At 45.3% G+C, this 15,169-nt stretch overlaps 1 protein-coding gene across 1 annotated transcript in view; it reads right to left on the bottom strand.

Moving 5' to 3' along the window:
- LOC126262752 (uncharacterized) overlaps positions 1–8,461 on the bottom strand; it is a 313,139-nt gene extending 304,678 nt beyond the window's left edge. The window contains exon 1 of the mRNA XM_049959562.1: positions 8,311–8,461. Within this exon, the coding sequence (XP_049815519.1) occupies positions 8,311–8,461 (151 nt within the window). The remainder of the gene's footprint in view (positions 1–8,310) is intronic.
- Between the last annotated feature and the right edge of the window lie 6,708 nt (positions 8,462–15,169).

The raw sequence follows: 15,169 nt of genomic DNA, 5'->3' as shown, positions 1-15,169 counted from the left end.
CTGCATGTGCTGTCACAGCCTTCCGCTATGTTGTTGTTGTGGTCTTCAGTCCTGAGACTGGTTTGATGCAGCTCTCCATGCTACTCTATCCTGTGCAAGCTTCTTCATCTCCCAGTACCTACTGCAACCTACATCCTTCTGAATCTGCTTAGTGTATTCATCTCTTGGTCTCCCTCTACGAATTTTACCCTCCACGCTGCCCTCCAATGCTAAATTTGTGATCCCTTGATGCCTCAAAACATGTCCTACCAACCGATCCCTTCTTCTAGTCAAGTTGTGCCACAAACGTCTCTTCTCCCCAATCCTATTCAATGCCTCCTCATTAGTTACGTGATCTACCCACCTTATCTTCAGCATTCTTCTGTAGCACCACATTTCGAAAGCTTCTATTCTCTTCTTGTCCAAACTGGTTATCGTCCATGTTTCACTTCCATACATGGCTACACTCCATACAAATACTTTCAGAAACGACATCCTGACACTTAAATCTATACTCGATGTTAACAAATTTCTCTTCTTGAGAAACGCTTTCCTTGCCATTGCCAGTCTACATTTTATATCCTCTCTACTTCGACCATCATCAGTTACTTTGCTCCCCAAATAGCAAAACTCCTACTTTAAGTGTCTCATTTCCTAATCTAATACCCTCAACATCACCCGACTTAATTCGACTACATTCCATTATCCTCGTTTTGCTTTTGTTGATGTTCATCTTATATCCTCCTTTCAAGACACTGTCCATTCCGTTCAACTGCTCTTCCAAGTCCTTTGCTGTCTCTGACAGAATTACAATGTCATCGGCGAACCTCAAAGTTTTTACTTCTTCTCCATGAATTTTAATACCTACTCCAAATTTTTCTTTTGTTTCCTTTACTGCTTGCTCAATATACAGATTGAATAACATCGGGGAGAGGCTACAACCCTGTCTCACTCCTTTCCCAACCACTGCTTCCCTTTCATGCCCCTCGACTCTGCCATCTGGGTTCTGTACAAATTGTAAATAGCCTTTCGCTCCCTGTATTTTACCCCTGCCACCTTCAGAATTTGAAAGAGAGTATTCCAGTTAACGTTGTCAAAAGCTTTCTCTAAGTCTACAAATGCTAGAGACGTAGGTTTGCCTTTTCTTAATCTTTCTTCTAAGATAAGTCGTAAGGTTAGTATTGCCTCACGTGTTCCAACATTTCTACAGAATCCAAACTGATCTTCCCCGAGGTCCGCTTCTACCAGTTTTTCCATTCGTCTGTAAAAAATTCGCGTTAGTATTTTGCAGCTGTGACTTATTCAACTGATAGTTCGGTAATTTTCACATCTGTCAACACCTGCTTTCTTTGGTATTGGAATTATTATATTCTTCTTGAAGTCTGTGGGTATTTCGCCTGTCTCATACATCTTGCTCACCAGATGGTAGAGTTTTGTCATGACTGGCTCTCCCAAGGCCATCAGTAGTTGTAATGGAATGTTGTCTACTCCCGGGGCCTTGTTTCGACTCAGGTCTTTCAGTGCTCTGTCAAACTCTTCACGCAGTATCTTATCTCCCATTTCATCTTCATCTACATCCTCTTCCATTTCCATAATACTGTCCTCAAGTACATCGCCCTTGTATAAACCCTCTATATACTCCTTCCACCTTTCTGCCTTCCCTTCTTTGCTTAGAACTGGGTTGCCATCTGAGCTCTTGATATTCATACAAGTGGTTCTCTTCTCTCCAAAGGTCTCTTTAATTTTCCTGTAGGCAGTATCTATCTTAACCCTAGTGAGACAAGCCTCTACATCCTTACATTTGTCCTCTAGCCATCCCTGCTTAGCCATTTTGCACTATCTGTCGATCTCATTTTTGAGACGTTTGTATTCCCTTTTGCCTGCTTCATTTACTGCATTTTTATATTTTCTCCTTTCATCAATTAAATTCAATATTTCTTCTGTTACGCAAGGATTTCTATTAGCCCTCGTCTTTTTACCTACTTGATCCTCTGCTGCCTTCACTACTTCATCCCTCAGAGCTACCCATTCTTCTTCTACTGTATTTCTTTCCCCCATTCCTGTCAATTGTCCTCTTATGCTCTCCATGAAACTCTGTACAACCTCTGGTTTAGTCAGTTCATCCAGGTCCCATCTCCTTAAATTCCCATCTTTTTGCAGTTTCTTCAGTTTCAATCTGCAGTTCATAACCAATAGATTGTGGTCAGAATCCACATCTGCCCCTGGAAATGTCTTACAATTTAAAACCTGGTTCCTAAATCTCTGTCTTACCATTATATAATCTATCTGATACCTATTAGTATCTCCAGGATTCTTCCAGGTATACAATCTTCTTTTATGATTCTTGAACCAAGTGTTAGCTATGATTAAGTTATGCTCTGTGCAAAATTCTACAAGGCGGCTTCCTCTTTCATTTCTTCCCCCCAATCCGTATTCACCTACTATGTTTCCTTCTCTCCCTTTTCCTACTGACGAATTCCAGTCACCCATGACTATTAAATTTTCGTCTCCCTTCACTACCTGAATAATTTCTTTTATCTCGTCATACATTTCATCAATTTCTTCATCATCTGCAGAGCTAGTTGGCATATAAACTTGTACTACTTTAGTAGGCATGGGCTTTGTGTCTATCTTGGCCACAATAATGCGTTCACTATGCTGTTTGTAGTAGCTAACCCGCACTCCTATTTTTTACGAGGGTCGGTCAAAAAGTAATGCCTCCCATTTTTTTCTACTTAAAGAAATTAAGTTAAGTGAAAAATTTGAATTTGGCGCCATTCCTCAAACCTTCTTCTGCAATCCACTGCAGTAGTAACTTTCTGTGTCAACAGGTGGCAGCACAGCAGAAGTTTGTAAGATGGCTGACATCGATGTTCGTTTGAGACAGCGTTGTGTGATTGAATTCTTGAATGCAGAAGGTGAAACGCCCATACGCATTCATGAAAGACTGAAGAAGGTGTATGGTGTTGTGACAGTGGATGTCAGCACTGTTAGACGATGGGTTCGTCGTTGTAAGGAAGCTGAAGGGCAAACACCGTTGACTGACGAAAAGCGGAGCGGCAGGCCGGTGAGTGCAGTGACTCCACACAACATTCAGCAAGTTGATGACATCATTCGTGGTGACCGTCGGGTGACTGCAGATGAAGTGTGTCGCATTATTTCTCTTAGTAAAGGCAGTGTGATCACGATTATTAAACAATTGGGGTACTCAAAAGTTTGTGCACGGTGGGTTCCAAGAATGTTAACCGATCAGAATAAAGAGGCAAGGAAAACAATAGCCTCCCAACACTTGCAGCGCTTCCGTTTGGAGGGAGATGAGTTTCTGAAAAAAATTGTGACCGGGGACGAAACATGGGTGCATTTTTTTGAACCCGAATCAAAGAGGCAGTCAATGGAGTGGCGTCACACAAGCTCGCCGAGGAAGAAAAAATTCAAAACTGTGCGATCGGCAGGGAAAGTTATGGCAACAGTTTTCTGGGATACAGAGGATGTGATTCTGGTTGATTTTTTGGAGCAGGGATGCACAATAAATTCTGTTCAATACGTCACAACCCTCAAAAAACTTAAAGCACGTCTTCAGCGAGTTCGCCCAACAAAATCAATGGCAGATGTTCTTCTTTTGCATGACAATGCAAGACCACACACCAGTCGTCACACCTCTGACGAGATTGTCAAAATTGGATGGGAAGTTTTGCCTCATCCCCCATACAGCCCTGACCTGGCACCATCAGACTTCCATCTGTTCGGGCCACTAAAAGAAGCTCATCGTGGGATTCATTTTGAAGATGAGGAGGCCGTCAAAACATCCGTGCGTCAATGGCTTAGGAAGCAGAGCTGTGATTTTTACCGTGCTGGGATACATGCCCTTGTTCAAAGATGGACCAAAACTGTAGAGATGGGCGGAGATTACATTTGAAAAATGACAAAATGCTCCTCAATGTTGTGGTTTTCAACCTATGTAATTGCATTTAAATTTCCTGACAATTAAACGTAGAAAAAAAAATAGGAGGCATTACTTTTTGACTGACCCTCGTATTCATTATTAAACCTACTCCTGCATTACCCCTATTTGATTTTGTATTTATAACCCTGTAATCACCTGACCAAAAGTCTTGTTCCTCCTGCCACCGAACTTCACTAATTCCCACTATATCTAACTTTAACCTATCCATTTCCCTTTTTAAATTTTCTAACCTACTTGCCCGATTAAGGGGTCTGACATTCCACGCTCCGATCCGTAGAATGCCAGTTTTCTTTCTCCCTTCCGCTATATGGATACGAAAACTCTCCGCAATGTTTACTGGAATTCGATAACAAAATTTGCAAATAGTATCGCAGATCAGAGTCTAGCAGGCTTAGCGCCGATGAAAGTGGGGGCGACGGGATTGGTCCGCCTTTTCCATGTACCCGTCAAGCAACCACACTGGTGGTGAACCTAAGAATTAGAATCAAGAGGGAATTCTGAACTTTCGTGTGAGAAAGTGCTTAATGTGGTATGCTGGTACGTTCTGATCCTGTCTGCACCCCATAATTAATGTACTATGAAGAGCTGCGGAAACTGTGCTAACGTAGCAATGTAGATTCCTGTGTCCACGAAAGATATTTTCTCGCTGTATGAGAGGAGAATGTACGCTGAAAGTCTGGTCGCACCTATTTTTGGTAATTAGTAATGATGCCGGAACATGATTACGGAAAGGGGTCCATCATTTCCATTGTTACTCGGTCCCAATCTCTCGATCACCACGATCTGCCATTTGCAGCAATCTCTTAAATCTATTCCTCTGCACTCGATCGCGAAAATTTTGTCATTTGCAATATTAGCACCTCTGCGTTTTGTGTCTCGTCACGTGCTCTCCATGTGACCTACACGTGCTATTTGCTGCCGTACAGATCTGATCTTACTGTTCAGGCTCATGGGTCAATAAATCCCCGACATAAAATTATACAGGGTGGTCCATTGCTCGTGACCGAGCCAAATATCTCACGAAATAAGCGTCAAACGAAAAAACTACAAAGAAGGAAACTTGTCTAGATTGAAGGGGGAAACGAGATGGCGCTGTGGTCGGCCGCTAGATGGCGCTGCCATAGGTCAAACGGATGTCAGCTGCGTGTTTTTAAATAATAACCCCCATTTTTTTATTACATATACGTGTAGTACTTAAAGAAATATGAATGTTTCAGTTGCACCACTTTTTTCGCTTTGTGATAGATGGCGCTGTAATAGTCACACATACACTCCTGGAAATTGAAATAAGAACACCGTGAATTCATTGTCCCAGGAAGGGGAAACTTTATTGACACATTCCTGGGGTCAGATACATCACATGATCACACTGACAGAACCACAGGCACATAGACACAGGCAACAGAGCATGCACAATGTCGGCACTAGTACAGTGTATATCCACCTTTCACAGCAATGCAGGCTGCTATTCTCCCATGGAGACGATCGTAGAGATGCTGGATGTAGTCCTGTGGAACGGCTTGCCATGCCATTTCCACCTGACGCCTCAATTGGACCAGCGTTCGTGCTGGACGTGCAGACCGCGTGAGACAACGCTTCATCCAGTCCCAAACATGCTCAATGGGGGACAGATCCGGAGATCTTGCTGGCCAGGGTAGTTGACTTACACCTTCTAGAGCACGTTGGGTGGCACGGGATACATGCGGACGTGCATTGTCCTGTTGGAACAGCAAGTTCCCTTGCCGGTCTAGGAATGATAGAACGATGGGTTCGATGACGGTTTGGATGTACCGTGCACTATTCAGTGTCCCCTCGACGATCACCAGTGGTGTACGGCCAGTGTAGGAGATCGCTCCCCACACCATGATGCCGGGTGTTGGCCCTGTGTGCCTCGGTCGTATGCAGTCCTGATTGTGGCGCTCACCTGCACGGCGCCAAACACGCATACGACCATCATTGGCACCAAGGCAGAAGCGACTCTCATCGCTGAAGACGACACGTCTCCATTCGTCCCTCCATTCACGCCTGTCGCGACACCACTGGAGGCGGGCTGCACGATGTTGGGGCGTGAGCGGAAGACGGCCTAACGGTGTGCGGGACCGTAGCCCAGCTTCATGGAGACGGTTGCGAATGGTCCTCGCCGATACCCCAGGAGCAACAGCGTCCCTAATTTGCTGGGAAGTGGCGGTGCGGTCCCCTACGGCACTGCGTAGGATCCTACGGTCTTGGCGTGCATCCGTGCGTCGCTGCGGTCCGGTCCCAGGTCGACGGGCACGTGCACCTTCCGCCGACCACTGGCGACAACATCGATGTACTGTGGAGACCTCACGCCCCACGTGTTGAGCAATTCGGCGGTACGTCCACCCGGCCTCCCGCATGCCCACTATACGCCCTCGCTCAAAGTCCGTCAACTGCACATACGGTTCACGTCCACGCTGTCGCGGCATGCTACCAGTGTTAAAGACTGCGATGGAGCTCCGTATGCCACGGCAAACTGGCTGACACTGACGGCGGCGGTGCACAAATGCTGCGCAGCTAGCGCCATTCGAGGGCCAACACCGCGGTTCCTGGTGTGTCCGTTGTGCCGTGCGTGTGATCATTGCTTGTACAGCCCTCTCGCAGTGTCCGGAGCAAGTATGGTGGGTCTGACACACCGGTGTCAATGTGTTCTTTTTTCCATTTCCAGGAGTGTATATGGCTCACAATTTTAGACGAACAGTTGGTAACAGGCCGGTTTTTTTAATTAAAATACAGAACGTAGGTACGTTTGAACATTTTATTTCGGATGATCCAATGTGATGCATGTACTTTTGTGAACTTATCATTTCTGAGAACGCATGCTGTTACAGCGTGATTACCTGTAAATACCACATTAATGCAATAAATGCTCAAAATGACGTCCGTCAACCTCAATGCATTTGGCAATACGTGTAAGGACATTCCTCTCAACAGTGAGTAGTTCGCCTTCCGTAATGTTCGCACATGCATTGACAGTGCGCTGACGCATGTTGTCAGGCATTGTCGGTGGATCACGATAGCAAATATCCTTCAACTTTCCGCAAAGGAAGAAATCCGGGGACATCAGATCCGGTGAACGTGCGGGCCATGCTATGGTGCTTCGACGAGCAATCCACCTGTCATGAAATATGCTATTCAGTACCGCTTCAATCGCACGCGAGCTATGTGTCGGACGTCCATCATGTTGGAAGTACATCGCCATTCTGTCATGCAGGAAACATCTTGTAGTAGCATCGGTAGAACATTACGTAGGAAATCAGCATACATTGCATTATTTAGATTGCCATCGGTAAAATGGGGGCCAATTATCCTTCCTCCCATAATGTCGCGCGATATATTAACCCGCCGAGGTCGCTGATGTTCCACTTGTCGCAGCCATCGTGGACTTTCCGTTGCACGATAGTGCATATTATGCCGGTTTACGTGACCGCTGTTGGGAATGACGCTTCGTCGCTAAATAGAACGCGTGCAAAAAATCTGTCATCGTCCCGTCGTGGAGAGGTGTTAACGGCGGTGAAGTAATGCATTCTTTGAAGTTCAAGTGGCTTATGTAAGGTAAGTAACAGACACGTAGCAGATGCTGCCAACACTGCCACCACATCGTAGATAATTGGATTTGTGAATGGTTGTGTAACGAAACTGGCCGCAAGATGCTGACAGAAAGCAGACTGTTTATGATCGGTTTCTCGAAAATAGTTTTCTCGCACTGTTTCTCGCAATCTAAGACTTTCAATCGTCCAAACGCGGTATGCAGTTATTATATTATTATTACGATAACTATGTGACACTAAACCGTAAACCGCAGTTTCACCACAGCCATCTCTTTGTACTAATGTCACGTTCCCAGTTGTAGCGAGAGTCTTCGTTTCAAAAATGTTCAGATGAGTGTGAAATCTTATTGGACTTAACTGTTCAGGTCATCAGTCTCTAAGCTTACACACTACTTAACCTAAATAATCCTACGGACAAACACACACACACATGCCCAAGGGAGGACTCGAACCTCCGCCGGGACCAGCCGCACAGTCTATGACTGCAGCGCCTTATAATCATCGTTTCAATTACTTCTCCCAAGCATTTGCGTCAAGATTGTTCATACCACGATCTATAACATGCTGCATGAAAATAGGCAGAAACGAAGTCTTGAAGACGTAGTACGATGGAAGAGAAACTTTGCGTCCTCTACCATACACAATGATCGCCGCGGCTCGGTGCTAAATTAAACTGGTGTTGATGTTCTCACACTGCCTGACAGTACCCCCTCCTGCACCTTGCTCTCGCTGACGTGTGACACAACCGAAGTCCTGAGGAGGTACATAAGAAGGAAGAGAAACTTGGCAGGTACTCACCGGCCCGGCACGGCTCGGGGAGCAGTAACAGCAGCAGCAGCAGCAGCGGCGGCGGCAGCGGCAGTGGTGGTGGAGAGGACAGCGCCGGTGACGCAGACGTAGACGCGCCCGCGAGCGCGTGGTGGCGCGGCGTCGCCCGGCGGCCTCCCATGGCGACTGAGCCCGCCGCCGCCCCGCCCCGCCGCGCGATAGCCTATCAGCGGCCGTATCTGCGCACGTGACGTGCCGTGACGTGACGTGACGTGACGTCGGCGCCCTGTCGCTACACCTGTTCCGCAACTCCTGCTTAGGCCACTTAGGACGGCGACCTTGCGAGCGCTACGCGCCCAGCTGCACACTTCCTACTGCTGGCCGGTGCGCACGTCTTCCGGACTGGGTAGACTTGCAGCGACAAGCGCTGCGTCTCGTAGGCAGGTGCAACTCATCTACCTACCTGTCTAGTTAGGGCACTATACAATACTGGCCATTAAAATTACTACATCCAAGAAGAAATGCGGGTGATAAACGGGTATTCATTGGACAAATATAGTAGAACTGACATGTGATTACATTCTCACGCAATTTGGGTGCATAGATCCTGGGAAATCAGCACCCGGAACAACCACCTCTGGCCGTAATAACGGCCTTCATACGCCTGGCCATTGAGTCAAGCCGGCCAGAGTGGCCGAGCGGTTCTGGGCGCTACAGTCTGGAACCGCGCGACCGCTACGGTCGCAGGTTCGAATCCTGCCTCGGTTAGTTAGGTTTAAGTAGTTCTAAGCTCTAGGGGACTGATGACCTCAGACGTTAAGTCCCATAATGCTCAGAGCCATTGAGTCAAACAGAGCTCGGATGGCGTGTACAGGTACAGCTGCCCATGCAGCTTCAACTCGATACCACAGTTCATCAAGACTGCACTGCACTGCAGACTCAGAACTAAGGTACGAGCATATGGGATTGCTTCCCAATTATGTGAGTGGCTCGAAGACTTCTTAAGTAATAGAACCCAGTACGTTGTCCTCGATGGTGAGTGTTTATCGGAGGTGAGGGTATCATTTCGAGTGCCCCAGGGAAGTATGGTAGGTTCTCTGTTGTTTCCTATCTACATAAATGATCTTTTGGATAGGGTGGATAGCAATGTGCGGCTGTTTGCTGATGATGCTGTGGTATACGGGAAGGTGTCGTCGTTGAGTGACTGTAGGAGGATACAAGATGACTTGGACAGGATTTGTGATTGGTGTACAGAATTGCAGCTAAATCTAAATATAGATGAATGTAAATTAATGCAGATGAATAGGAAAAAGAATTCTGTAATGTTTGAATACTCCATTAGTAACACAACGCTTGACACAGTCACGTCGATTAAATATTTGGGCGTAACATTGTAGAGCGATATGAAGTGGGACAAGCATGTAATGGCAGTTGTGGGGAAGGCGGATAGTCGTCTTCGGTTCATTGGTAGAATTTTGGGAAGATGTGATTCATCTGTAAAGGAGACCGCCTATAAAACACTAATACGACCTATTCTTGAGTACTGCTCGAGCGTTTGGGATCCCTATCAGGTTGGATTGAGGGAGGACAAAGAAGCAATTCAGAGGCGGGCTGCTAGATTTGTTACTGGTAGGTTTGATCATCACGTAAGTGTTACGGAAATGATTCAGGAACTCGGGTGGGAGTCTCTAGAGGAAAGGAGGCGTTCTTTTCGTGAATCGCTACTGCGGAAATTTAGAGAACCAGCATTTCAGGCTGACTGCAGCACGAATTTACTGCCGCCAACTTACATTTCGCGGAAAGACCACAAAGATAAGATAAGAGAGATTAGGGCTCGTACAGAGGCATATAGGCAGTAATTTTTCCCTCGTTCTGTTTGGGAGTGGAACAGGGAGAGAAGATGCTAGTTGTGGTACGAGGTATCCTCCGCCATGCACCATATGGTGGATTGCGGAGTATGTATGTAGATGTAGATGAAGCCTAGTGACTGCCGTATTGTGACGAGCCAGTTGCTCGGCCACCATTGACCAGACGTTTTCAGTTGGTGAGAGATCTGGAGAATGTGTTGACCAGGGCAGCAGTCGAACGTTTTCTGTATCCAGAATGGCCCGTACAGGACCTGCAACACGCGGTCGTGCATTATCCTGCTGAAATGTAGAGTTTCGCAGGGGTCGAATGAAGGGTAGAGCCACGGGTCGTAACACATCTGCAATGTAGCGTCCACTGTTCAAAGTGCCGTCAGTGCGAACAAGAGGTGATCGAGACGTGTAACCAGTGGCACCCCATACCATCGCACCGGGTGATACGCCAGTATGGCGGTGACGAATACACGCTTCCAATGTGCGTTCACCGCGATGTCGCCAAACACGGATGCGACCATCATGATGCTGTAAACAGAACCTGGAGTCATCCGAAAAAACGACGTTTTGCCATTCGTGCACCGTGGTTCGTCGTTGAGTACACCATCGCAGGCCCTCCAGTTTGTGATGCAGCGTCAAGGGTAATCGCAGCCAAGGTCTCCGAGCTAATATTCCATGCTGCTGCAAACGTCGTCGAACTGTTCGTGCAGATGGTTGTTGTCTTGCAAACGTCCCCATCTGTTGACTCAGGGATCGAGACGTGGCTGCACGATCCGCTACAGGGATGCGGATAAGATGCCTGTCATCTCGACTGCTAGTGATACGAGGTCGCTGGGATGCAGCACGGCGTTCCGTAATACCCTCCTGAACCCACCGATTCCATATTCTACTAACAGTCATTGGATCTCGACCAACGCGAGCAGCAATGTCGCGATATGATAAACCGCAATCGCGATAGGCTACAATACGACCTTTGTCAAAGTCGGAAACGTGATGGTACACATTTCTTCTTCTTACACGAGGCGTCAAAACAACGTTTCACCAGTCAACGCCGGTCAACTGCTGTTTGTGTATGAGAAATCGGTTGGAAACTTTCCTCATGTCAGCACGTTGTAGGTGTCGCCACCGGCGGCAACCTTGTGTGAATGTTCTGAAAAGCTAATCATTTGCATATCAGAGCATCTTCTTCCTGTCGGTTAAATTTCGCGTCTGTAGCACGTCACCTTCGTGGTGTGCATTTAATGGCCAGTAGTGTATTTATGAAAGTAGACTGAAACGAAGAATGAAAATCTGTATCAAGGACAGATTCGAACCCAGGTCTCTTGCTGAGTAGGAAATTGCGCTAATCACCACGACATCTTGGCACAGTGGCGCATCTGCCTAGTGAGCCGGAGACCCGCGTTCGAATCCCGGCCTTGGTACAAATTTTCATTCGTCACTTTAGTCTGCATACATACGTAACAGACGTTTGAGAGCTGGAAATATTTCTGGAACCTTAATTTTATTCAATTAAGGCACTCATGCCTAGGTTTCAGGCCGGATCTCTCTTTCTTTTGACTCTGAGGCGCTGTTCCATTACAACTGGAGAGCCTTTACAATGCTGTTAGAGTTAAGAGGGAATACCAACTGGGCTGCATTGTGATTAAAATGGTTCAAATGGCTCATAGCACTATGGGACATAACATCAGAGGTCATCAGTCCCCTAGACTTAGAACTACTTAAACCTAACTAACCTAGGACATCACACACAGCCATGCCCGAGGCAGGATTGGAACCTCCAACCGTATCAGCAGCCGGGTTCCGGACTGAAGCACCTACAACCTCTCGGTCACAGCAGCCGGCCACTGCATTGTGAATGGGAATTTAAATTTAGGAGGGAGGTGTGTTAGGGTAGTCTGTGCAGTTGTGCAAAGCCATAGTGCCAGAGCGGCGTAGTGCTCAGTGCATCTGCCTAATGAGCTGGAGACCTGGGTTCTAATTCCTGCTTTGGTACAAATGTTCCTTCGTCACATCTGTCTATATACGTACGTCATTGATGTTTGAGACTTGAAAAGGTCCCTGGAATCATATAGTTTCATGTCAACTCATTCTTAGTTCTAAAATACGCTTTACTATAAATTTCAGCTATTTGAAAATACATGTTTATATTTCTCTCTATAAAGTGTAAGAAAATTACCAACGAAAAAAGCTTTTAAAAAGAAGTTGCGCCTGGAGGCTAATATAGAATAGCCGGGGAATGTAACACAGGGTTCTAAAACGCAGATATTTGCATAAGTCACAAATCTAATCTTCGTTCTCAGCATCTGCACATTGAAGTGGGGTTTTAGGGTTTTATGGAATATCAGTGTTCCGTATTACCCGACATGCCATTTTGGACTTCACGACATAACAACAGAATCAACTGTATCCATAACCAAGAATCGAGCAATACGTAAGGATCTACTACTCTTTTACTTAACAAATTGCATGATTTTGATCAATGTACGTGTAAGTAGGCTGTTTATGTTTTCTTATTGGTAACGCCACGTAGCGCTCTGTATGAAAATCACTGGCTGTGCTGTGTTCAGTCTGTGGCTAGTTTGCATTGTTGTCTGCCATTGTAGTGTTGGGCAGCTGGATGTGAACAGCGCGTAGCGTTGCTCAGTTGGAGGTGAGCCGGCAGCAGCGGTGGATGTGGGGAAGTGAGATGGCGGATTTTTGAGAGCGGATGATCTGGACGTGTGTCCATCAGAAACAGTACATTTGTAAGAATGGGTGTCATGAACTGCTATATATATTATGACTTTTGAACACTATTAAGGTAAATACATTGTTTGTCCTCTATCAAAATCTTTCATTTGCTAACTATGCCTATCAGTAGTTAGTGCCTTCCGTAGTTCGAATCTTTTATTTAGCTGGCAGTATTGGCGCTCGCTGTATTGCAGTAGTTCGAGTAATGAAGATTTTTGTGAGGTAAGTGATTTGTGAAAGGTATAGGTTAATGTTAGTCAGGGCCATTCTTTTGTATGGATTATTGAAAGTTGATTGTGTTGCGCTTAAAAATATTGTGTGTCAGTTTAGTGTTGATCAGAATAGGTAAAGAGCGAAATGTCTGAGTACGTTCAGTTTCGCTCAGCTGATTGAAAATCAAATAATGTAAGAGATTTATCAGCACAGTAATTTAATAATTTTTCTAAGGGGACGTTTCATACGTTTCCAATCCTTTTTGTGTTTTGAAAATATTTGTCAGACTACTAAAATAATGATTTTGTGTTGTATGGAGACGAATTGGACTCGCTGCAGAGCATCACGAGAATATTTTGAAATAGTTCGTGCGACTGCCAGTTGGGAGCACTACTCCAGGGATGAGAAATCACGGTATTTCGTATTCCCCAATTAATACTCGAAGTTGATCAATATTGCAAAGTACTGTGAAGTGCATGTCAGAGGTTGCTCCGCACTGGACCATCGTGTAGGGTTCCTTCTTCTTCCACAAACGCCTCATGGCACTCTATAATCAGTCTAGTCTTGTCTTCATGGTTCTTATGGGGGCGACACACACGATGTAAACCCAGCTGCCCGATCTTTTAAATAATCGAACCCTCACGTATAGGACAGCAGCAGACGTCTGACAGTTTTACATCTGAGGTAATATGTCAAATATATGACGTTAAGCATGTAAGCGAGAAGAAAATCGTTGAAATTATGTTTAAAATTAGTTGGTACTCACTAAGCTCTCTCATTATGAAACTCTGGCTAATTTGCGCTGATTTTTAACTTTGAACTAGTCTTCCGCGCATCTCAGTATTTATGACTCAATTTCGCCTGAACAATGTGACAGACAGTGAAATAATTTTGCAGGTAAATTCAGCGGTATGTGGGGATACTGTCTGCGAAAAGTGTTGGGAATAGAGCTAGTAGCAAAAAACGTAATCAATTGAAACGTGATGCCTAAAGCTGAAGTTTTACTGTGTGAGCAGTGAAAATGTAACTTTCCTTTCATAATTTTGTTTCATCATTTTGAAGGCGGCATCAGCATTAAAATGTTTCTTAATTGTTTGTAATTACGTGTTAAGTTTGTTGGGAGTTGATAAGCGCTCTGATTCTCGAATACTGGATGGATATACGTAGCCTGCCTAAATTGTGCGCTCTGTCTTATGTTACCTCAAAGACATATACACAGTTTCTAACTATAACACTTGTTTTACTGTGTTAAATCTTTACCATAATGTTATATCTGTTAATGAGTAGATTATGGCAGAACTTTAAATTTTTAAATTCGGCCAATTAGGAAACATGGAAAATCGAATTTTTCTTACCCCTGGAAGCTGTTAGTTAGGCAACCTGCAGCTGTTTACTCGTGTAATAATATCGATCTGTGGATCCTCATGTGATACTGGTTTTTGAGACTTTTTAAGTAGGCTTTCGCATGGTAGTTGGTGCTCATCTTCGTATATCTGATAATTCAGCTTCTTCATCACCTCCTCGATGCTCTCCCATGCGTCAAAGCTACGACCGTGTGTGCTGCCCTTCCTTTTATATCATATCTGGTATGGGCCCCACACAACTGAGTAGTTTTCTAGCGTGGGTCGCAAGAGTGCTGTAAGGAGACTCCATTGTAGACTCATTGCATTTTCCCAGTATCCTAGCCATAAATCAATGTCTAGAATCTGCTGTACCTATGATGGAGCCTTCTTAATCATTCATTACTTTTACTTTAAGGTATTGAGTTGTCATGGCAAGTTAATGATCCCAAACCACGTTTAATGAGAATTCTTGTAATTCTGGGTTTGAACAGATTAAACCCTTGATTGGTTTAACGACTGGTCATGAGAACTTGAAGAGACACCTGCACACAAAGGAAATTGAGAGAGAGAGAGAGAGAGAGAGAGAGAGAGAGAGAGAGAGACTCGTAAGGGCAGACTACAGGTAATCATAGAACGGGAAGCACTGGAGACCAGAAGTCACAAAGTAGTTGGGTAATTAATTACTGAAGTAATTGTGGCTAACTTCGATCTACTAAAGGAACATTTACTACTCTGCAAGTTCTA

This window comes from Schistocerca nitens, chromosome 6, assembly GCF_023898315.1.
Source record: "Schistocerca nitens isolate TAMUIC-IGC-003100 chromosome 6, iqSchNite1.1, whole genome shotgun sequence".
Classification (NCBI taxonomy): Eukaryota; Metazoa; Arthropoda; class Insecta; order Orthoptera; family Acrididae; genus Schistocerca; species Schistocerca nitens.
Note: the sequence above shows the minus strand (reverse complement) of the source record. Positions and strands in the feature narration are given on the sequence as shown.